General features: G+C 41.0%; 1 protein-coding gene across 1 annotated transcript in view; it reads left to right on the top strand.

Moving 5' to 3' along the window:
* Positions 1-18320, top strand: part of LOC132861045 (voltage-dependent calcium channel gamma-2 subunit-like) — a 60724-nt gene extending 42404 nt beyond the window's left edge. Inside the window, exons 2-4 of the mRNA XM_060892387.1 lie at positions 1499-1582; positions 14144-14284; positions 15922-18320. Coding sequence (XP_060748370.1) covers positions 1499-1582; positions 14144-14284; positions 15922-16451 — 755 coding nt within the window. The 3' untranslated portion in view covers positions 16452-18320. The remainder of the gene's footprint in view (positions 1-1498; positions 1583-14143; positions 14285-15921) is intronic.
* Positions 18321-24668: the final 6348 nt, after the last annotated feature.

Consider the following 24668-nt stretch of genomic DNA (forward strand, 5'->3'; position numbering starts at 1 on the left):
AACAGTCTCACCATCTTGGATCACCTGGTAGCCCCGCCCCTCTTGTGCTATGTAAGCAAAGCTGCGAATGTGGAGTGCATGAACTGTCCAACTTTCCATCATTCTTCTTTGTGTGGTCCTTCTTATTCTCCTCCTTCTCCTCCTGTGTCTTCTTCTTTCCCTTCTCCTTTCTCCCCATCTCCTCCTGCTCCTCCCCCTCCTCCTCCTCCTTCTTCTTTTTCTCTTCCTGCTAACCCTTCTTCCCCTCCTCCTCCTCCTCCTCCTCCTTCTCTTCCTGCTAACCCTTCTTCTCATCCTTCTTCTCCTCCTCCTTCTTCTTTTTCTCTTCTTGCTAAACCTCCTCCTCCTCCTCCTTCTCATCTTTCTTCTCATCCTCCTCCTCCTTCTTCTTCTCTTCCTGCTAAACCTTCTTCTCCTCCCCCTCCTCCTCCTCCTCCTCCTTCTCCTTCTTCTCTTCCTGCTAACCCTTCTTTTCATCCTCCTCCTCCTCCTCCTTCTTCTGCTCCTTCTCCTCCTCCTCCTCCTTCTTCTGCTCCTTCTCCTCCTCCTCCTTCTTCTCTTCCTGCTAACCCTTCTTTTCATTCTCCTCCTCCTCCTCCTCCTCCTTCTGTTTCTTCTCTTCCTGCTAAACCTTCTTCTCCTCCCCCTCCTCCTCCTCCTCCTTCTTCTCTTCCTGCTAAACCTTCTTCTCCTCCCCCTCCTCCTCCTCCTTCTTCTCTTCATGCTAAACCTTCTTCTCCTCCCCCTCCTCCTCCTCCTTCTCTTCCTGCTAACCCTTCTTTTCATCCTTCTCCTCCTCCTCCTTCTTCTTCTCTTCCTGCTAACTCTTTTTCTCCTCCTCCTCCTCCTTCTCTTCCTGCTAACCCTTCTTCTCCTCCCCCTCCTCCTCCTCCTGTTTCTTCTCTTCCTGCTAAACCTTCTCCTCCACCCTCCTCCTCCTCCTTCTTCTCTTCCTGCTAACCCTTCTTTTCATCCTCCTCCTCCTCCTCCTTTTTCTTCTCTTCCTGCTAAATCTTGTTCTCCTCCCCCTCCCCTCCTCCTTTTTCTTCTCTTCCTGCTAAACTTTCTTCCCCTCCCCCTCCCCCTCCTTCTTCTTTTCCTGCTAACCCTTCTTCTCCTCCTCCTCTACCTCCTTCTTCTTTTCCTGCTAACCCTTCTTCTCATCCTTCTCCCCCTCCTTCTTCTTCTTCTGCTTAGAATTAAGCTCACACTATATATGCTACACACTGGTAGAATAGAGCACAAGTATGCTATTTGGGATGCAGCTAATGGGGTTCCTGATACTGTGCAGGTCATTTTTAAACAAACTCCTCCAAAGCTCTTGGCCTGTACAGCTTGTCAGAGACTTCCTGTTTCTCTGGATATCTGCAGTAACTTCCTGTATTCTTCAGTTCATGTTCTGTTTTTCATGTTCCTTGATGTCAGGATGAAAAACTCTTAAAGAATCAGATGGTTGTTATATAAGTGTTCTAACTCGTGTCTACTTTCTCTCCATCAGGAACCTTCAAAGGACTGTGCAAGCAGATCGATCACTTCCCGGAAGACGCCGATTACAAAGCAGATGCCTCTGAATACTTCTTACGTGAGTGCCGTTGCTGTTACTCCGACACTAGGCGACTACCTGCGATGTGAAATAACCGATAGTGGATGTTAGAATACTGATCTCTAGCTAGCCGATACTGGCTTCCTGCTAAAAATAAACAATCATGCTAACTAGCTCAAGGAACTTTAACCAACCAGCTAACTAGTTAGCAAGCTAACACTAGCAAACAAAGGCATCTGCACTTGATAGCCTACCTGAGGAAGCTTAGCATTCGGACCAGGTTTACACTCACAAAGAATATTTATGCTAACTACATTTATCGTGAATAAATGATTACTAAACAAATAAAGACAGGAAAAGAATGTAAATAAACCAGAACCAAGACAATAAATAAACTAAAACACTGGCTGAATTTCTAGCGAAGTTTAACACAAGCTCGAGAGTCTCACCGCACCCTTATCACCACTGCATTGTGGGTAACGTATGAACCAAATGTGAACCGACATTTCTGTTTGATCCTGATGTCTTTAAAGCTCACGTTAAAGATTCAAGACGTAAAGTTTCCCTTTAAAGGTTTTTTTAAACGTTACCTAACGTTATTTGGGATGTTTTATCCCAGACTTTTATTCCATCCCGTGACACATATTATGATTTCTCAGTGACGTCGTGGCTTTAGTGAAGCCCTGAATATTTGGGTCACATCCTCTAATTATGTCCCTGTTTACTCAGTATAACATCTGTCCTGTTTTTATTCCTCACTTCCTTATATGGTCGGTGCTTCCTGTTCCTATTATTCTCACCTGTTGCTTGTTACGGCTGGTTTTTGAGTCTGTTCTTAGATCATGAAGCTTAATAAAGTGAGTCATATGTTTAATAACGTGCTTTTTCACACACTACTATGTCGTCCTTTGATCCTTCTTGCTTTTTGTAATAATGCAATTATAGAGAAAAAACAAGCCGACGTTTTTTTTTACATAAAAATAACCTCTGCTGAATAAAGCTTTTGAAAGCAAAACACTGCAGAAGGTCCCACAGAGCATCTCATTTTAATCTTAACGGTTATTAAAGTCTCATTTGAATAGCATGACTAATCTCCACCTGAGCAGAGCGTCTGAAGGTCAGCCACGTTCATTCATGATGATTAAAGCGTACGGATGATCGGATCTCTGACAGTCATATTTGACGATGGTGGCGCACGATGTGAAATAAATAAACAGAAAGCTAAAATCTAACACGTGACCATGTATGGACTTGATCGGGTCTGATTGGATGATGTGTGTGTGTGTGTGTGTGTGTGTGTGTGTGTGTGTGTGTGTGTGTGTGTAACTGTATCTGCTTTCAGCTGCGTTTACACAGACAGCAGTTTTATCTCCATAATTCGGCATGAGGCGTTCTTACTCCTACTGGTTGCCGTAGCAACAAGGTTTACTAGCAGGTGACACAACTAAGCGTTCCAAGTCGGTTTTCTTGTGGCTAAAATGAACCACATGCAAACGGATCAGAAATCACTGCATCGAGTCGCTCCGTATTTGCATGAAGTTCCACTAGTCGCCAACGCTCTCTGTCAGTCATGTGACAGGAAGTCAGCAGCTCTGGTTAAAAGAAATACGCTACAAGTCACTGTATCTGTGGACCTAGCATTACATGTGTGTGTGTGAGTGTGTGTGTGTATGTGTGTGTGTGTTTGTATGTATGTGTCCTTGTATGTATGTGTGTCCTTGTATGTGTGTTTGTACGTGTGTGTGTCTGTGTGTCTGTGTGTGTCTGTGGGTGTGTGTGTTTGCGTCCTTTCCCTTTTTCAGCAATTGGACGAAAAGACTGTGATGCCCCAATGGCACGTGAATTAGGACACTTACATCCATAAATATTTCAGCCTCCTTCCTATATAGGTCAGGTCTCTCTCTCTCTCTCTCTCTCTCTCTCTCTCTCTCTCTCTCTCTCTCTCTCTCTCTCTCTCTCTCTCTCTCTCTCTCTCTCTCTCTCTCTCTCTCTCTCTCTCTCTCTCTCTCTCTTTCTCTCTCTCTCTCTCTCTCTCTGTCTGTGTGTGTCTCTCTCTTTCTCTGTCCAGGTGTCTCTCTCTCTGCCTGTCTGTCTCTCTGTCTCTCTCTCTCTCTCTCTCTCTCTCTCTCTCTCTCTCTCTCTCGCTCTCTCTCTCTCTCTCTCTCTTTTTCTCTCTCTGTCTGTGTGTGTGTGTCTCTCGCTCTTTCTCTGTCCAGGTCTCTCTCTCTCTCTCTCTCTCTCTCTCTCTCTCTCTCTCTCTCTCTCTCTCTCTCTCTCTCTCTCTTTTTCTCTCTCTGTCTGTGTGTGTGTCTCTCGCTCTTTCTCTGTCCAGGTCTCTCTCTCTCTCTCTCTCTCTCTCTGCATCTTGTCCTCATTGTATCCTATGCACTGTACTATTTGTCCAATCTGGGGTTCAGCTCCCTGCAGCCGACATAAAAGGATTTATTACACAGGGAATTATTAAACTCTAGAAGTTTATTATTTATTTCTTACACCACAATCTGATTAATCAACAATTAAAGATTTTTTCCACGAGACAAGGTTTCATTTACGTTACAGCAGCTAGAAACAGTCGTAAGACATAAAGACACGAGTCAGAAAGCTCAAACCTAATCAGCTTTACCTCACCAGAAGCTCTGCTGACTCCTCCTTTATTCTTTACATTCCTTTCTTGTTAGGTTTTTCTGACGTTAGAGAGTGTTTTAAAGTGATCTTTTTGTTCACTGCGATCTTCTGAGCCTCACAACATTTCTCTACTACTACACGCGTGTGGTGGAAACTAATCACATCATTGTTGGTTAAAACACACTTGCTGAACCTGAAGTACAGACCTGAGTATGACGTGGATTAAAATTCAAATGAGACTAAAATTCATTCATTCATCTTCTACCACTTATCCGAACTACCTCGGGTCACGGGGAGCCTGTGCCTATCTCAGGTGTCATCGGGCATCAAGGCAGGATACACCCTGGACGGAGTGCCAACCCGTCGCAGGGCACACACACACACTCTCTCATTCACTCACACACTCACACACTACGGACAATTTTCCAGAGATGCCAATCAACCTACCATGTATGTCTTTGGACCGGGGGAGGAAACCGGAGTACCCGGAGGAAACCCCCGAGGCACGGGGAGAACATGCAAACTCCACAAACACAAGGTGGAGGTGGGAATCGAACCCCCAACCCTGGAGGTGTGAGGCGAACGTGCTAACCACTAAGCCACCGTGACCCCCTGAGACTAAAATCCCAGAGATAATTATTACCTCACCTGTTAATCCTGACCCATTAATCCTGAATCCGTTAAATTAGGGTTGTTTTCTCCAGATGTTCACTTAGAGCATTCTGCAGTACATATATATATATAACCTAATTCCTGTTAATGTACAGTAAACTTTTTACTAGGAAGCAGGTTGGGCATCAAAAAGAGACGTGCTTGTGATAAAAGTGCACGGCTAAGTGTGTGAGCATATGTGTCATATAGTGAGCTCTGTAGAACATCTGGAAGAGTTACTCAGCAAAAAAAGACGGATGGACGGAGATGAAGGTCTTTTCGTTGCTGTATTTTATTACAATTATAACTGAGCCGCTTAGGATGTGGATTTATCCCCATATTCATTTATTTATTTATTTGTTTGTTTATTTATTTGTTGTCAAGGCCAAGGGAAATAAAAAGGAAGTCACATGTGATGTCAGAGGAAATGACACTGGCTTTGAAGTTGCTCCAGAAAACATCCACGTAAGCGCTTTATAAAGGGAAAGTAAATCAGGCCAGTGTTGTCCATGAGCGTTTAGACTCGACATGCAGCCTGGAAACTGCAGTGCAGCTCAACACACACACACACACACACATACACACACACTAACACTAACACACACACACACACACACACGCACACATACACACACACACACACACACGCACGCACTCACACACGCACGCACTCACACACGCACTCACACACGCACACATACACACACACACACATACACACACACACACACTCATACACACACACATACACACACATACACACACACATACACACACTAACACACACACACACACATACACACACACTCACGCACACACGCACTCACACGCACACATACACACACACACACTCACACACACTCACACACACACATACACACACACACATACACACACACGCACTCTCACACGCACACACACTCACACACATACACACACACGTACACACACACACTCAAACACACACATACACACACACTCACACACACGCATACTGTACACACACACGCACTCACACACGCACACACATACACACACACGCACACATACACACACACGCACACATACACACACATGCACACACATTTATTTTAATCACTAATTATGAACTAGTAATCACACCCAAATCCACAGTGTTTATACAGAATATCTACAGATATTATTTTACAGAACTGTCATTACAACACCAAAAGTATTGGCACCCAGAGTAAAGAGATTAGAGATTAATTCTAACAGGTGAAATAAAAGTCTCTCACACTGACAGGTTTAACGTGATGTATATCAAATAGATCTATTCGTGAATGTAATCCATGTAATTTCACTTCCTTTAACAATAATCTCTCTCTCTCTCTCTCTCTCTCTCTCTTTCTTTCTCTTTATCCTTCTCTTCTCACTATTTGTCACTTACGCTCTCACTCTTTTTTACTCTCTCTCTCTCATTTTCTCACTCTATCTCTCTCTCTCTCTCTCTCTCTCTCTCTCTCTCTCTCTCACTTACTCTCTCCCTTTCTCTCTCACTATTACACTTTTTCTTCCCCTTAATCTCTGACACTGGAGACTCCTTCCATAAATGTTAAAAAAAAACATCAAACGCATTACAAATAACTTCACTTCATCACAGATTACATGTTTGTTTTTCTTTGTTTTAAAATCAGATGATCGGTGTGTTTTTAAATCGGTTTATTATTAGTCTTGGATGATGTGCAGCGGTCACCGTACAGGTTCATGCTGTTGCTATGGAAACAATGACGCATCAGAAGAGATAAAAGAGATAAAGAGAAATAATCCACAGCTTCTGACCAATCAGATTCGAGAATAGAGCTGCACTGATATAGAAATATTACTGCAGTAATCACAAAAAAAGATCTGTTACAATACTCTGATGAATTACATCTATAACACGTCTTCTCTCACACTGTCACGGAAAAAGTCAGCTCACAACCAGCACATCGACTGTTTGAAGCTCCGCCTACTTCACATCATGTGTCATAAATCCCAGAGGAACTCGTTTCCTGATATATCTGACAAATTGGGTGTCATTATGATACACGTCCATTATTATTCCTTAAATAAATCTCGACCTTATAAAACACTAACGAATCACATTAAACTATATGTAGGGTTTTTTATGAGAAAATTAAAAAATATATATATTTAGAATGAAAGAATTCAGTTTGCAGACGAAGCTTCTTCGGACACTTTTCACAGAAAAATGTCCCAAAATTCCCCAAACGATGACAATTATTGGTTTTATATTTGACTTTAAAGTGAAAAAAAAAAATCCATTTCTGTATATTAATTAAACAATAAAGAAATAATTTATATAATATATACATTTATATAAATAATATATAATATATATATATATATAATATATATATATAACAAATGATCACCCTGATTATATATACACCCTTATATTATTTCTTATATATAAGAAATAATCCTCACTGAAATGAACAAAGCATGAAGGTGAACATGACAGAAAGTGGGAGGGATGAAAAAATAACCAGTGAAAGATGGAAAGCAGTTTGAGGAACATCAGCTTCCCTCCAGCTCACAGAGCATTTCTCATCAGTTCCATTCAGTAAATGTGTCTTTATGTGAATGGTGTTGAACTAAGAAGTAAAATATGAACTTGTTCTAAAAGTTCCTGAAAATATGATACTATATGTATGTAGTGTTTGTGATTGTCTGTGTGTGTGTGTGTGTGTGTGTGTGTGTGTGTGTGTACTGTGTATAATCCATGATAGTGCTGAGGCTGTGTGTGTGTCACATCTAGTTTGATCATTAGATCTACTGTGCATCTAAAACACCACACACACACACACACAAACACACACAGCCCCCGCATGGCTTGCTCCAGCTCCATTGATTTTGTCAGGCAGCACTGCGCTGTGGTAGTGTGTGTGTGTGTGTGTGTGTGTGTGTGTGTGTGTGTGTATGTGTGTATGTGTGTGTGTTTGTTCCAAATCCATATCACAAGCATTCAAAACAATGGGTGCCATAAAAGCACACACACATTCTCCCCGCCATCATGGTTAATACACTGTATATATGTATACACACACATAAACACAAACACACACAAACACACACAGACACACACACACAGACAAACGCAAACACTAAATACATACAGTATCAAATTTTCAGGATCTCACTTCCTGTTCTTGAGCGTTTTGATTTTTGATTGTTATTTCAAGAATTAATTTCAGTTCAGTTAATTATCAGCATGAGGTAACAATCATTTACCCAATTTGTGGATTTATTTACCTTTATTTATCTCACAGATACAATATAGGTATATTTCAATAAATTGTTAGTGTTTAGATTGTTAGTGTTACATTAAAACATTGTTAGTGTTACATTAAAACATTGTTAGTGTTACATTAATACATTGTTAGTGTTACATTAAAACATTGTTAGTGTTACATTAATACATTGTTAGTGTTACATTAAAACATTGTTAGTGTTACATTAAAACATTGTTAGTGTTACATTAATACATTGTTAGTGTTACATTAATACATTGTTAGTGTTACATTAATACATTGGTACAGTGTTACATTGTTTGTGTTACATTAATACATTGTTAGTGTTACATTAATACATTGTTAGTGTTACATTAATACATTGTTAGTGTTACATTAAAACATTGTTAGTGTTACATTAATACATTGTTAGTGTTACATTAAAACATTGTTAGTGTTACATTAAAACATTGTTAGTGTTACATTAATACATTGTTAGTGTTACATTAATACATTGTTAGTGTTACATTCATACATTTGTACAGTGTTACATTAATACATTTGTACAGTGTTAGATTGTTAGTGTTACATTAATACATTTGTACAGTGTTACATTAATACATTTGTACAGTGTTAGATTGTTAGTGTTACATTAATACATTTGTACAGTGTTACATTAATACATTTGTACAGTGTTACATTAATACATTTGTACAGTGTTAGATTGTTAGTGTTACATTAATACATTTGTACAGTGTTACATTAATACATTTGTACAGTGTTACATTAATACATTTGTACAGTGTTAGATTGTTAGTGTTACATTAATCCATTGGTACAGTGTTACAGTGTTAGTGTTACATTGGTACATTGGTACTGTGTTACATTAATACATTGTTAGTGTTACATTAATACATTTGTACAGTGTTACATTAATACATTTGTACAGTGTTACATTAATACATTGGTACAGTGTTACAGTGTTAGTGTTACATTGGTACATTGGTACAGTTTTACATTGGTACAGTGTTACATTGGTACCCTGTTAGATTGGTACAGTGTTACAGTGTTAATATTTGGTGTTAATATTTTATTGTTACTGTACTAGCACTACTATTAGCACATTAATGCTGAAGTAAATGCTGAGCAAACGTTAACATGGGGTGAGCTCAGATTAATAAACCTTTGCCCAGTTTAACTGATGATACCGCAAGTCAGAACATCAGATTAGCACAGCTCTGTCCTGCCCGTCAGCATATTGCGAGCGGTGGGAGGCTGATTAAGAGCGCATGCTAATTTCCTTTCAGCGTGCTGTTGTGAAACCAGAGCAGAGCTAAACGACGATGCTCTATCAATAAAAATTGTGTGTGGGGGTGAGAAAACATGGAGCATCCTCAATTGCACTGAGACTTTTTACATGAATGGATTAAAAACACATGTAATTGCTGATTTCTTTACATTTACATAACATTTATGGAAAGGAGTCTCCAGTGCCAGCACCTTGGAACAGTCAGGGGTGAAGATGTAGGTCAAAGTTCACAACATCTTTGATAATTTCCTTTTTACTTCAAGAGAGAAAGAGGAAAAAAGAAGTAGTGGTAAAAAGTGTTTAAAATAAACTGTTCAAAGTCACTGCAACGTAAATGATTTCAGGAACATAACTGTAACTGAAAATGGACAAAAACTAAAAATTAAACAACAGTTATAGCAAATATCTCTGGCATGCGAGGAATAAAACACTTTAGGGTATGCTGGGTAAGGAAACTAATCACCTTCAATGTGGTAAAAGTTCCTCTACTACATCGCACGAACCATTCACTGCCATGTGATGTCATCACCATGCGACGTTCGCTAGGAAATAGTCGGCTTTTGGGAAATTGTAGTCATCCTGTCGCTTTGACTTCTGTTCATAACACGTGAAAAATACCGTAATAAACAAGACTCTAGTCAGATACCTACAGACTGCCATTTAACAGCTAGTCAGAAACCTAAACACAAACTACAGAATCAAATGTAATGTATACGAGGTTAAATGAAGGACGAGGAAATTAAATTAGTGTTTGGTGTAAAGTTTAACCCTGCTTGACTGCTTATAAAAAAATGAAGTATATACGATAGCCATTTTTTTTCCACCTTTTTAGTCTAACTTGTTTCCAACATATTAACATATATTTTGCAAAAATAAAAAGAATATTTGGTATAATAAACCTTATTTATGTACAAAAATGCCTAATTTTTTAGTATAAAAAAAAAATAAAACAGAAATTTTTAATTATTTTTACTATAGAGGCACAAAAGTTGATGCATTATTACAGGCTGGTATATTTCAAAGCCAGGAGACCATTTTGACCATTTTGAATGTCAGCAAATAATAAAACCTGTTTTTTTTTTTTTTCAGGTCAAATTGACTTGAATGCTTATAAATCAAAAATTATACAATTATCACCATTCTGTGTGATCAGCCTTACATTTGTGTGTGTGTGTGTGTGTGTGTGTGTAGCATCATTTCAGTAGATCATATTTTGCCCTCTGCTAGGCAAAGGCATATCAAAAGTGTAAAATATTTACAAATATGTAGATTTTTTTTCTGGAGGCCTAATGAAATGCAATGCCCTATTTGTGTGTGTGTGCATGTGTGTGTGTGTGTGTGTGGTGTGTGAGTGTGTGTTTTGGGTGCAAGTGTTAGTGGACATTTTATGTGTGAATTTTTGTGTCTGTATGTATGTTCATTGCGCTGAAAAGGGCAAAAGTGTGACCTATTGCCCCACTAAATGTGGCCGGGTCCAACTGACCGGGAGGATCCAAAACGCAAAGTATATAGTGGTCCGAACACATACAGTAGTTCAACAAAAATAGACAAAATTAATTTTACTTGCAAAGTTCATAATTTGGAACAATAATGGTAAATTTCAGGCAAATATGTTGAAGAAAACCCAAGTTATGACACATTAAACTTTCATTAAACCTTCCAGCAGGGTCAGATAGACCCGAGGAAAATAGGAGGGTTAAAAGATTAGCGTTAGCATCAGCTAGCTACAAATCACTTTGAACGTTTATGAATTGATCATGGTTAATCGTACACAGAACTATTTAATAGTGGTCTTGTGTAAGTGAGTGGTTCGTGTCACAGGGATCTACTGTATGCTTAAGAAAAGGGAAAGGGAAAAAAAGCGTAAATGTGGTAAAATGCGTCTCTGCTGCTTCATTGGTTTCCCCCGAGGGTCTGTGAGAACAACAAACGACCTTGACCCAAATCAAATCTGCGACCTAGCTGCTAATCACAGGCCTCAAATCCTACATAAGGATCATCCCTCTTTCTGTCTTTCTCTCTAATCTGTCGATAGGGGAAAAAAAGACTTCAGCTCTTCTCCATATTTCTCAGTTATTAGTAAAGAACAAGGGTAAGAGGTCTGGTTAGCATTAGCGTTAGCCTCAGCTAAGAGTCGCACGACCTGTGTAAAGGAAAAGGCTTTGCTCTGGAGGAACGTGTCCTGATGCTCCTATTTCCGTTTCGTTTTTTTCCTCCTTCTTTCACTGCACGTCTCGTTCTCCTTTCGTTTTTACCCTGTCACGCTAACAGCACCCCTGAGTCTCATTTATCACTCCCAACTTTCTAAACTCTGCCTTAGTCCTCAGACTGGCTGGGGAAGACTGGTGCCAAACTCACTTCTGCATTCTTTTCCCCTTTTTAGCTAAAAGAGAGAGAGACAGAGAGAGAAGGGGTGGTTGGGGGGGGGAGACTAGGTCTCAGGTGTGTGAATTTCATTAGGTGAGCAGCTCACTCAGGTATACAAGAGGCGAGACTGAGCATGTGTGTGTGTGTGTGTGTGTGTGTGTGTGTGTGTGTGTGTGTGTGTGTGTGTGTGTGTGTGTGTGTGCCAGCATCCAGAGACAATGTTTGGAGATTTTAAAGAGTAAAAGGACATTTTGCTGCAAGTGATGTCTCTATGCAGAAGGAACAGTGCATCATGTTCACGTGAGCGCGTTCATGAGTGTTTGGTCACATGATCAGCGAGCTACTGTCTTATCTTCCTGTCACATATTTTTATTAGCTTTAAAGTGTAATGAGGGCAGCACAGTGGTGCAGCGAGACCCAGAAAGAGATCCGATACCATATCCAGTCTCCAGTAATCCCATCTCTCAGGAGATCTCCAAAAGTTTTGGCACCTTTCACCCGTACCCCCTGTACTGTCAATAAATAAATGTGGGTTATTGTTTGTCTTTTCTCGCTGAGCCTGTCCTGTCTCCTGCTCCGAGTCCTGTTGTGCTTTTATGGCACGTGTGTGTGTGTGTGTGTGTGTGTGTGTGTGTGTGTGGTAAATGGCACAGAGCTTGTGTGACCTCTGATATGTAATGTGCAGTGACTGACTATACCATCACTATCTCCAGGTTAATGCAGAACAGGATGCAGAAAACAGTGGTCTTGTGTAAGCGAGTGGAACTAAAGAACCTTGATGATGAACCTTTAGAGAACATGTGAAACTCCACACAGACAATAACGAGGTCAAGATCGACCCGGGGACCTTACATGCAATTCTTAATGTTTCTGCATTCCTTTAGAATTCCCTCTGAAGTCGAAATCCCGCGGCTTCATGGTTTCAGCATCATAACTGAGATGGCTGTTAGCAACACAGCGAACTCAACAAACACAATAGGAAGTCAGTCAAATGGTCAAATCCTCAAAAGCCTCATGAATGACTGCTTTTAAATAAGTACACCTTACTGCAATACCAGACATCAGACCTGATCCAGCTGCTCATATATGAGAGGAATTTCAGCCAACCAAAGCATCTAGTGGGTTAGGGTTAGGAGTTAGGGATTAAGGGTAAGTGGTTAGGGATTAGGAGTTGGGCATTAGTGGTTAGGGGTTAGGAGATAGGGATTCTGAGTTAAGGTTTAGGAGTTAGGGGGTAGGGGTTAGGCTTTAGGAGTTAGGGTTTGAATTTAGGGGTTAGAGATTATAGGTTAGGGGTAGGGAGATAGGGATGAGTAGTTAAGGGTTAGGAGTTAGGGGTTAGAGATTATAGGTTAGGGGTTAGGAGACAGGGATTAGGAGTTAGGGGGTAGGGATTAGGAGTTAGGGGGGTAGGGGTTAGGGGTTAGGAGATAGGGATTCTGAGTTAAGGTTTAGGAGTTAGGGGGTAGGGGTTAGGCTTTAAGAGTTAGGGTTTGAATTTAGGGGTTAGAGATTATACATTAGGGGTAGGGAGATAGGGATTAGTAGTTAAGGTTTAGGAGTTAGGGGTTAGGGGTTATAGGTTAGGCATTAAGGTTTATGAGTTAGAGGTTAGGGGCTAGGATAGATGCAGGTATAGGGTTGTCAGAAAATTTGGATCAGGTCAAGACACAATACAAATTCCTATCAGCAAAGTTGACTTGAACAGACAGAACGTCTCAGTGATGTGAGACACACAGTAAGACTCGCACCTCACAGGATGCTTCACTGGTTCCCTGAGCTGGAAAAGTAAAAGCAGACAAGTTTGAGATTAGAGAGAGAGAGAGAGAGAGAGAGAGAGAGAGAGAGAGAAAACTGTGGAGAATTAAAATGTCGTTTATCATTTTGAGTGAAAGCTCATTTGGTTTTCCCTGTAAGGAGCCTGAGACGTGTAGGAGAAGCAGCTGGAAGCGATCGGGATACAGCCACACGCTAGCACATCAGTTGGTATGGCACATATTTCCACACGACATTATCGCTAGCATGTACAAAACTGCTGGAGATCCTGATATACAGCAACGGATCAGATATTTTCAGGTCTGGTTACAGAGCTGTCACCGTAGAGTCTAATCTAAGCGTGGTATGGTGTTCAGAACACTTGAGCTGCTTGTTAGAGATAACACAGAATCAGGATGCTTCTTACACACAATAGATGTTTATTATATTGCCTTGTGCTGGGAAGAAAACAGCAGCAGATGATGAATTTGTAAAACATGGTAATTTTTTTTTTAGTTCTCTCTCTCTCTCTCTCTCTCTCTCTCTCTTTCTTTCTCTCTTGGCTCTCCTGCCATCCTGTGACAAGATGTTTGGGCATTATCAACGTGATTGATCATCTCTCTCTGTCTCGCTCTGTAGGTGCTGTGAGAGCATCCAGCATCTTCCCCATCCTCAGCGTTATCCTGCTCTTCATGGGAGGCCTGTGTATAGCTGCCAGCGAGTTCTACAAGTCCCGACACAACATCATCCTCAGTGCCGGGATCCTCTTCGTCTCGGCAGGTAACGAGACAGTGCGAAATTTAATAAATTAAAAAAAAATAACTTACAGAGATTACAAGATTACGACTGTAGTGTCAATCGTGGAGGGGGGGGGGGACAAGGTACAAGGTGGTTGTGTGGAGAAAGCAGGTGGGTTTGAGCATTTAGATGAAGTCAGAAATCAAATCGATTGTACGACTTTGTGCTTTAGGAGGGTGCCAATAATTTGGAGCTGACCCGATATTCAAGACATGCTTAGAAACTGAGAAACAAAAATAACAGCCAGTCAGAAAGCTGCATGTTGTGCTGTGAGAGGGAAATAATCAACCCCGGGGCAGTGACGTGATGATGTGATTGCTTCCTGAAGTCTTTTACATCGCAGCAGTTTGTCAACATGAATCATTTTTACATATTCAACAACGTATGTTGTACAAAACGTCAAACTAATGTCTCCTTCACACCAGAAATCTCCGGCACATCAAACATGTGACGCGTTTCTCACTCCTTCATGTTTTTAATGAATTCATGATTAGATTTTGATTGTGCGGCTCGTCCGCTCGTCGTAAGAGCGGTTGAGCGGTCGCCGCGAAAGAGCGGTTGCTATGGAAACAAGAACCTACGAGAGCCAATGTGTTCGTATAAACTTTCAGAAAATGAATCTACACCACAGAGCTAATTGGATCACAGATTACAGTCTACATCCGTACTGTGGAATAATACAGAACATCGCTACCGCACCCCCCCACCCCCCGTACAACGTGTTATTGTAACTTTTACACTACGTCCACGACAACAAAAAGGAGCGGTTAGAAAAAAAAAAGATGTTCATGATCATAAAAAGAAAAGATACTGATACTGTACACACAGAGATGCACTAATATTTAGCTCAGTCTCTTTTCCTGCTTCGGATCCTGTTGCTAGGCTAAAAAGAGGCCGTTTGGGATTCACACTCTAAAAATACGATGTCCCTGACACACTTTCCCAATGATCTATCATTTCACTTTGACTCCATCGCAGACAGGTGTGTGACAGAACGCAGCTTTGTACAGGTCACAGTTACCTCACATCACCCCAAATGAGACAAAAGGCTAGTTCTATACCTATGCGAGGCTAACACACTGTAGCCTACACACACACACACACATACACAAATCATTCCTGTCATATCTATGACGTGACTTTTTTTCACACAAACGTTCAACTCAAAGGAATATTCCTCTCAAAAATTGCTAGCATGGCCCACGGTTAGCAGCTAATCCGATTAGCATAAAGCTAGTCTCTCTCTGTCAGCTTTTAGTTTTAGGTGCACAGACTATTTTAAAATAACGGATTAAAAGCTTGTGCTTAGTGGTTCTCCCTAGCATAGCATTAGCATATTAACAGAACTCACCACTCTTGCTAGCTATTTACATTAACAAGTTTAGCCGTACCACAAATGTATGGATTGCTTATTGAGGCTCCAGAGAAGATGTTACAAACGTATGAAAAGTCTTTTACAAGGGAAAAGCTGTATCGTATATGATTTAATTATAAAGAAAAAAAATGAGAGCATTCTGGGATGTGAGGTTCCTGCTAGCTTGTTTTAATCTGTCAGGGAAATCAGGGAAACATGCTAGGTGTTGTGCTAAGTGGCGTGTGTGACGTTGTGTCTCTGTCAGGTCTCAGTAACATCATCGGCATGATCGTGTACATATCAGCGAACGCAGGTGATCCCACCAAGAGCGACTCGAAGAAGAACAGCTACTCATACGGCTGGAGCTTCTATTTCGGCGCTCTTTCCTTCATCATGGCGGAGATGGTCGGAGTCTTAGCCGTGCACATGTTCATCGATCGGCACCGGGAGCTGAGGTCAGGTGTGAGGGCCGCCGATTACCTGCACGGTTCAGCCATTACTCGAATCCCCAGCTATCGTTACCGCTACCGGCGCCGCTCACGCTCCAATTCGCAGTCGCGCTCCTCATCACGCTCCACAGAGCACTCACAGTCACGTGAAGCCTCTCCAGTGGGGCTGAAAGGTTTCGGCACCCTGCCCTCCACGGAGATCTCCATGTACGCGCTCAAGGGGGGTCACGGCACACCCACGGCCACCTACAACTCCGACAGGGACTTCCTCCAGGTCCACAACTGCATCCAGAAGGACCCGAAGGACTCGGGTAACTCCGCTAACCGGCGCACGACGCCGGTATGAGGAACGCCATCGCTGCAGAAACAAACACCACCACGGGTGGAAAAAAATCAGAGCTCTAACATTTAACGTACCGTGAGTTCTTATGATTAGGAAGAGCTGGGCGCAGTTCCTCTCCTATTCCTCAGTCTGTCACATTTGCATGATTTAGGTTTTTGTTTTTTTTCCCACCATTTTTATATTAGATAAAACCAGCTCGTGTGTGTGTGTGTGTGTGTGTGTGTGTGTGGACACGTTTTTTGGCCCTGATTTTTTACTACCATTCCTAACACGCCCTCTCCGATGTTCCCTGAACAGAGCGGCCACTTGCAGTCAAGAGGAAATCATCCGACCTTGGCACTGAAACAATCTCCATGACGATACTTTTTTTTTTTTTTTTTGAATTATGAGTCTTGCTAATTTGCTAACAAAGCAGCAACACAGTTTGGTTAGCTGTACAATTTGGAGTGATATTTCAGATGGTAAATTTTTTTAAATTAGAAGTTTTTAACACTGGAAATCACCATGTTTCTGGGGTGATGCTAACGCTCCTGATAATCTCTCATCTAACGCTCGGCACTTTCAGCTAATAAAATATCATATTAGCGCTCAAGACGAAGCCAGGATTCGACAGAGAAAAAAGTCAATAAGGGCGTGTTAAAGTGTGGTATTGAAACAAGGCCTAGGGTTAAAGATAAGCTTGTATTTTATTTTGCGTGTTCATTTGATCATTTGTGATTTTGTTTGCTTTTTTTCTTTTCTTTTTTTCTTACATAAAAACTGTGAAACACGGCAGAAGGGATTTCAGTAAGGAAAAGCCCAGACTGCAAACAAAGCGATACATTATATACATGTATAATGTATTAATTTTATAATTTATTTAAAGACTTTCCTGAAGTGCAAAAAAAATGAACAAAAAAAGGACAAGAAATGAGAAACAAAGTGCAAAACTGATGAGCGACGAGAAACCGAGCGACGTGAACAGAAAGTAAAAGCGATAGAAAGAAAGAAAGAAAAAAAAAACTGCAAGATTTTCCACCACGACGCTGCTGGAACTAAGGGACACTTTTGACTTTGACGATGAAAAATCTATTCTTTTAAAAACCGAACCTTCTCACTTTTCGCTTCGTCCCTGTCCGCTTTCTTTTTTTTATTCCTCCTCCCGCCTTCAGCCAGAGCTGAACCGAGCTACAGGCAGACGCTGAAGAAGAAAGGTCAGAGGTCAACCGGACGGACTGCAGGATCCACTGCCAAGACAGAGGATGGAAAAAAAAAAGCAAGAAGGAGAGGGCGAGAAAAAAGACGAGGATGCCGAACACTCGATCGTTGCGGAAACAAACAAACAAACGAAAAAAAAAAAGCGAGCGACGAAATGAACGAAGAAAGACATGAAGCTAAGTAACTCATGAATAAATACAGAAATTAAATGCATGCTATAAATTTACAGAAAATCTGCTCTTGAGACGTTTTAAAGGATAACAATAATTATAACGGGAGAAAAGCAATGCTAAAAAAATTAATGTGTACTTCTTTTTATTTTCCTTTTCTCTTCTTCTTTCTTTTTTTTAAAATCCAACTCATGATCTTTAGCTATGGTAACAAATCAACCTACAACAACTTTTCACTGCTTGTTCATTATATATCTTATTTCCGTTCCTTTGTTTTTTTGTCGCCGTCGTCGTTGACTCTTTCTATGTAAATGTACAGATTTCATTTGGAAAATTCACCCAGCCTTAGCCATGTTGTTTTTTTTTTTCCTTCTTCTTCTCTCTTTCTGATAATTTTCGATGTGTTGTTTCAAACGAACTCTAAAAGGTGCCAAAATATAGAAAAACAGAAAGATCCTCAACTTGGATGCATCAAGTTCTGATGAATAAAAAGACGAACCCCAGGGGGAACGACGACGCTGTTTCTGTGTGTTTTTCTCACCTGTCCATTACCTTTGACCTTTTCCCAGATTCGAGTGTAGTTTTCCTGAACGAGTAACTCGTCTGTTTCGCTTTACTCATCTGCTAGTTTCCATCCATCTAAGCAAGTCTTTTTTTCTTTATTGTGTCATTTTAAAGACACATCTTTCTCTTCTCTCTCTCTCTCTCTTCCTTTAGTGCCTCATTACAATAAAACCATTAAAAAAGCGACACAATTTAAAGAGAGGAAATCAATCATCAGGTAATAGCCACTCGTTCTCCCTTGATCAAGATTACTGACTGATTAATGTCTGGCGTTTCACTTTAAATTACTCACCGTGGTTCGAGACGCAGCCCGGGTGTTGAAATGAGAGCCGCTACCATTTCAATTCCCTTTTTCCAGCAGGAAAGTGATTTTTCCACGTCTTTCATTTGCATTATGACAGCCGGCATGCTTTTAATCTATTACCGGAGATCTATCAAAAAACCTCCGTTACTCCCTTTAGCTTTCAGACAGATGAAAAAATAAGAACCATGGGGTTGGAGAGATTTCCAGGAAAGAAAAACTAGTGGAAATCGCCGGGAACGTTTATGTTTTTAATTTTTATATATATATAGTTTAAATACATTTTACATAATTGTTCAAGATTTGCAGAAATTTCACTGATATTCTTCATTTACATGCATGTTGATACACACTAATTCCCCGCCCAAGAATGACTAAACACTGATATACAGTTAGCCACGCCCACAAAGTCCAGAGCTGAACCAGTGAAACTTTGTGTTCCAGTGTGTGAATCCAGTAACGCTGCATGTCAGCGACACACTTCGACTTTGATGCTTTATAGGGCGCCATTATTTTTGTCTTTTGATCTAAAGCGGCTTTTTAGAATTCCAGAAAATGTTACTTACGTTGGTGTGTGGTTTTAATAAATCTTTGCTTTCAAATGAAATCAACAATTATAGGATTCGAAGCCAAACGTAGAGTCAAAATACTGAGCTTCGTTATACCAACAGTTCCATGAACAAGTGGTACGAACGTTTATCAACTTCTGAATTTCTTGCGAAAGATTTACGAATAAATTTGACTTTGTAGTAAACTAACTAGCTGACCTGGTAGTAAACTAGCTAGCTGATTCTGTAGTAACCTAGCTAGCTGACCTGGTAGTAAACTAGCTAGCTGATTCTGTAGTAAACTAGCTAGCTGACCTGGTAGTAAACTAGCTAGCTGATTCTGTAGTAAACTAGCTAACTGACCTGGTAGTAAACTAGCTAGCTGATTCTGTAGTAAACTAGCTAACTGACATGGTAGTAAACTAGCTAGCTGATTCTGTAGTAAACTAGCTAGCTGATTCTGTAGTAAACTAGCTAACTGACCTCATAGTAAACTAGCTAGCTGATTCTGTAGTAAACTAGCTAACTGACCTGGTAGTAACCTAGCTAGCTGATTCTTTAGTAAACTAGCTAGCTTGCAAAGTAGTCAAGTAGCTAGCTGATCCAGTAGTAAACTAGCTAGCTGACCCGGTAATAAAGTAGCTAGCTGACCCAGTAGTAAACTAGCTAGCTGACCCAGTAGTAAACTAGCTAGCTGACCTGGTAGTAAACTAGTTTGTTGACCTGGTAGTAAACTATCTAGCTGACCCAGTAGTAAACTAGCTAGCTGACCTGGTAGTAAACTAGTTTGTTGACCTGGTAGTAAACTATCTAGCTGACTCTGTAGTAAACTAGATAGCTGACCCAGTAGTAAACTAGCTAGCTGACCTGGTAGTAAACTAGTTTGTTGACCTGGTAGTAAACTATCTAGCTGACTCTGTAGTAAACTAGATAGCTGACCCAGTAGTAAAGTAGCTAGCTGACTCTTTAGTTGGCTTCTATCAGTCTAAAAAGAAGTGTTAAAATATTACACATTCAATAAGAGGTTATCAGTGTAATAACTAACTATACACAACCTAATAGCATTAGCTTGCTATTAGTTAGCTAGCAGTTAGCTTGATGAAATTAGTGTTAGTGTTGCAGTGTGTAAAATAAGGTACTAAATAAGTGGCTGTTACACCAAAAAGTTAATACTACAGGAGGTAAATGTTTCCTACAGAATGTAGCTCAGCACTAACGCTAACTTGGATGCTGTCCTCAGCTCTTCTTTTCTAAACATGAGGTCGGCGCGGCCACTACACCGTCTCTTACTTTCACTTCTACTGTAGTGATCAAACATAACCTGTGTTCCTCACTGCAGCACAGAGAGAGACAGAGGGTGTGTGTGTGTGTTTTGAACAGCATGTCCCCTTCTGCCTGGAATACTAAAGCCTCGCTTCCACAGCAGCAGCAGTGTGTGTGTGTTTGTGTGTGTGTGTGTTTACAGATTACATAAGAGCACATCACACACAGCTTGGCTTTTTTCCCCTCCACACACACACACACACACACGCATGTCGAGGTCATCTACAGTCGCCTCAGAGAAACCAGGACATCATGTGAAACACAATTGGTGTGCAGCTAGGGGGCTAACAGGTAAGGCTATAGCTTAGCATTGAAAGATTAACAATTAAAAATCCAAGGCCACGTCCCTTTATTGTAATAAGTAGAATCAGAAACATCAACAAACGGTGGTGTGATGTGGTCTGGAGCTTCTTTCTTGTTCTCACTTATGTCACAGCATCTACACACAGTCGCTCACTCACCGGCATGTGGGGTTTAAAACACAGCTTATTGTGTTACAGAGAATCCACAAAGATGGGAGAAAAAGAAGAAGCTCCTCTGTTCTGAAGGTGTCCAAAACTGACACTGGAGACTCCTTCCATACATGTAGAACTTCACTATAATCAACCATCTCAGACTTTTTTTAAATCTGTTACCACAGAAACCATCATGCATTGACACTTCTAACATCTTTCATGATAAAAAGGTGAAAAACTTTGTGTATGTATCTTTATTTAATAGAACGGTCCGGAGTCTACCATGCTAGAAAAAATAAAACGAGAGTCACGGATAATGAGTTCCCAGGATCCTCGGTTGGTCTCTGTGCTGTTATTCATGCCCTCTAACGATGAGAAGGAGAAGCTACTGATCCTTACTGCTAAAGCTGCCGGATTTAAGGAAAGCGTGTCCATGGGAACAAGCTCCAAATCCGTTACGCTGCCACGCACCAGTCCACCGCTTCATCTGGTTCTCATTTATTCGTATCTGTGCAACAACGCAACATGGCGGCTGAGGTCAGGTTCCAGGTAAACAAGTAAACAGACAGAAGGAAACTTTTTTTTTTAAGAAAACTCTTGAATTCCAAAAAGATTAGGGATTGATGCAAAATTATTACCGTTAATACACAATTCCATATTTTCCTTGATTAATAAATCCTTATTAATATTCTTAACACATGACCTATACACACGTGTGGAGCCAAGAGGAAGCGGGTCCAGTTTAAGGTTCTTCTTATGCCGCTACGATAGAAAGCGCTAACTAAAGGAAGAGGTTCTGCACAGAGGCTTAATTAGCTGAATTCTTCCCATAGGGTTGGGTCATAATCATAAAGAGAAAACCAACAAGATGGCTCTATTCCTTTTATCAGTTTAAAAAAAACAACAACAGTGAGAGTTGCAGTGATGAAACAAGAGTTATACCTTTTTATTCCTAGTGTTTTTATATTAAAGAATAAAGAACATGTACTTTTATTCGTTTCTGCTTACGTTTTATGACGTCCGATATCCGAGAAACAAGTCATTTCATTTATTCTATTTGTTTCCGTTAATAAAAGAGTTACAGCTGTTACAATGCACTGATACTGGAGACTCTCGTGTTGATGGAACTAAACTGATGGAAGGATTCAGAGGAAAAGAGAAGCGATTGCAGAGAAAAGTGCTGAGTGTGTCAAACACTTTCCTCAGGGCAGACAACTTTGGAAAAAAAACCTACGCCAGGCCTCTTTACAATCATCTCTCTCATCCTGCGGAGTTACCTTATGAGAGCACAATGCTAATTAGCACGTGTTCAGCACGCGCTATCGACCGTGCACCAATGGGCCTCGGCTCGAGCTGACTCAGGGTGTTCGCAAGGCCGACACTGACCCGCGCCTGATGCGCATCACAACCACTGTCCGGCTTTAACCGGGATCGCTCCTGTGGATGATCACAAACGTGTCAAAGTAGAGAAGGACGTACGTGTAACATGTTTCTGAATGTTCTACAATTCCATATTCAGGTCAAGGATGGGTTGAGTTGTAGCAGAATGTTTATAAGACTCCCAGGTAGCGTCCAAAATCCTGAAGATTTTGTTTCGGTACTTTAGTTAATAGGTTATAATTTCTATGTCAACAGCTTAATCAGAGACTAATCAAAAACTAACAACTGGATTTAAAAACAATTTCTTTGTCTTACTCTAAACTGGCAGAATAACGAATTAGGCAGAAATCGATGTATCGATCTCTCCTGATCTCAAACTTTTGGACACTTGATATTAAATAAATATTAATCCACAGTAGCAGCAAGATTGCACTAGGGGTGCTGTAGGGTGTTGGCAGCATTTTGCCCAAATTTTGTCAGAATATTCCTTGCTTGTGCCAGTGTGCCAAAATCCACGGCATTTTACCATGGATTGCCACTGACATGCTGGAAGAAACAGAAGAAGAGTAGGGAGCTTGGCACCCTTTTTTAAAATAAAATAATCTTCATGGTAACTCAATAGGCTTCATCACTCACTCACTCTCATTTTCTACCGCTTATCTGAACTACCTCGGGTCACTGGGAGCCTGTGCCTATCTCAGGCATCATCGGGCATCAAGGCAGGATACACCCTGGACGGAGTGCCAACCCATCGCAGGGCACACACACACACACACACACACACACACACTCTCATTCACTCACGCAATCACACACTACGGACAATTTTCCAGAGATGCCAATCAACCTACCATGCATGTCTTTGGACCAGGGGAGGAAACCGGAGTACCCGGAGGAAACCCCTGAGGCACGGGGAGAACATGCAAACTCCACACACACAAGGTGGAGGCGGGAATCGAACCCCCAACCCTGGAGGTGTGGGGCGAACATGCTAACCACTAAGCCACTGTGCCCCCGGCTTCATCACTCCACTATGAAATTGATGATTGACTCTTGAGCAGCTAAAATGTTTCTGCTAAACGCTCGGCCGTGTCATCGTTCACAATAAGGGTCTCCTCACGTTCTGGAATTACATCAGGATTTGAAGCACTACAGCTGAAATGAACACAAAACTCTGTGTTAAAGAACAGACTCAGAATTGGGGTAATGTTACACAGGGGACGTGTCTGACATCACCGATGGCGTGAATCAGCAGATCTGATTTGCTTGAGGCGAGCCACTGGCTGACACGTAAAAAGGTTCATAATGGCCTCGGCATCGCCCTAAGCTCAACGCTAAACCCATTAAAATCTGTGAAGGAGGCGGTCAGGCATGGTGTCTACAGACCTCGAATAAAAACGGCTACGTCGTTAAGACAAAAAGTAAAACCACACCTAAATGGGACACGGTCCAGGTCAGAAGCTCAGGATAGACGAGAAGAACCACAACGGCAAAGATAAAAACAGAACCAAGAACATTGGTGCTCTGCTACAGTTCTTTTCAGAGCTTTGATTCAGTCCCTTGCTGTTGCTTCTTTACTAGTGCCAGCCAGGGAATGTTTGAACTTCAGTTCTCTCAGAGCTCCAGGCTTCCATTTCACTTGATATTTGATTGGAGCCCAAGGTGAACTGATTAAACAAGTGGAATCAGGTGTGACTCCTGCTTGGTTGGTACGAACGCCTGCAGCCACACCGACCTTTTACGAAGAAGACAGAATGAAAATCCCTGCCTTCAAGCTTCCCAAGGTCAATTGAGGAGACCATCTTCTCTGCACCATGTAGCTCCACAGATTGACTAGTTCAAAATCCCCAGCACCCTCAGCTAGAAGATAGGAATCTTTTAAAATCTCTCCATTTATGTATATCTAAAGGTTATCAAGTCCCATCCAGGACAAATTCCTAATTCACACCAACATTCCAGGAAGATTCCTGCTCCAGAGCTCTGGACCAAACCCACTTAAAATAGATTATAACTAGGCTTCTCTGCTGCATTTCAGGTTAAATTGACACCACCATGAAGGCATTCATTTTAGATCTTAATCAAAGTCAATTTCAATGAGAAAAATAAAATATTTTCTCCATTATGGCCTATAAAGCACTGGGCACAGACCCATAGTGAACAGGTTTAACCTCCTACTTAACACGACCTATTTATTGTCCAAAGTATAAATGCCACTTTACACCTTTCAGGGTTTTTATTGGACCAAACCCCACATCCTTTATTTATACATTTATGTAATTAAA

This window comes from Tachysurus vachellii, chromosome 18 (genome assembly GCF_030014155.1).
Source record: "Tachysurus vachellii isolate PV-2020 chromosome 18, HZAU_Pvac_v1, whole genome shotgun sequence".
Taxonomy (NCBI): domain Eukaryota; kingdom Metazoa; phylum Chordata; class Actinopteri; order Siluriformes; family Bagridae; genus Tachysurus; species Tachysurus vachellii.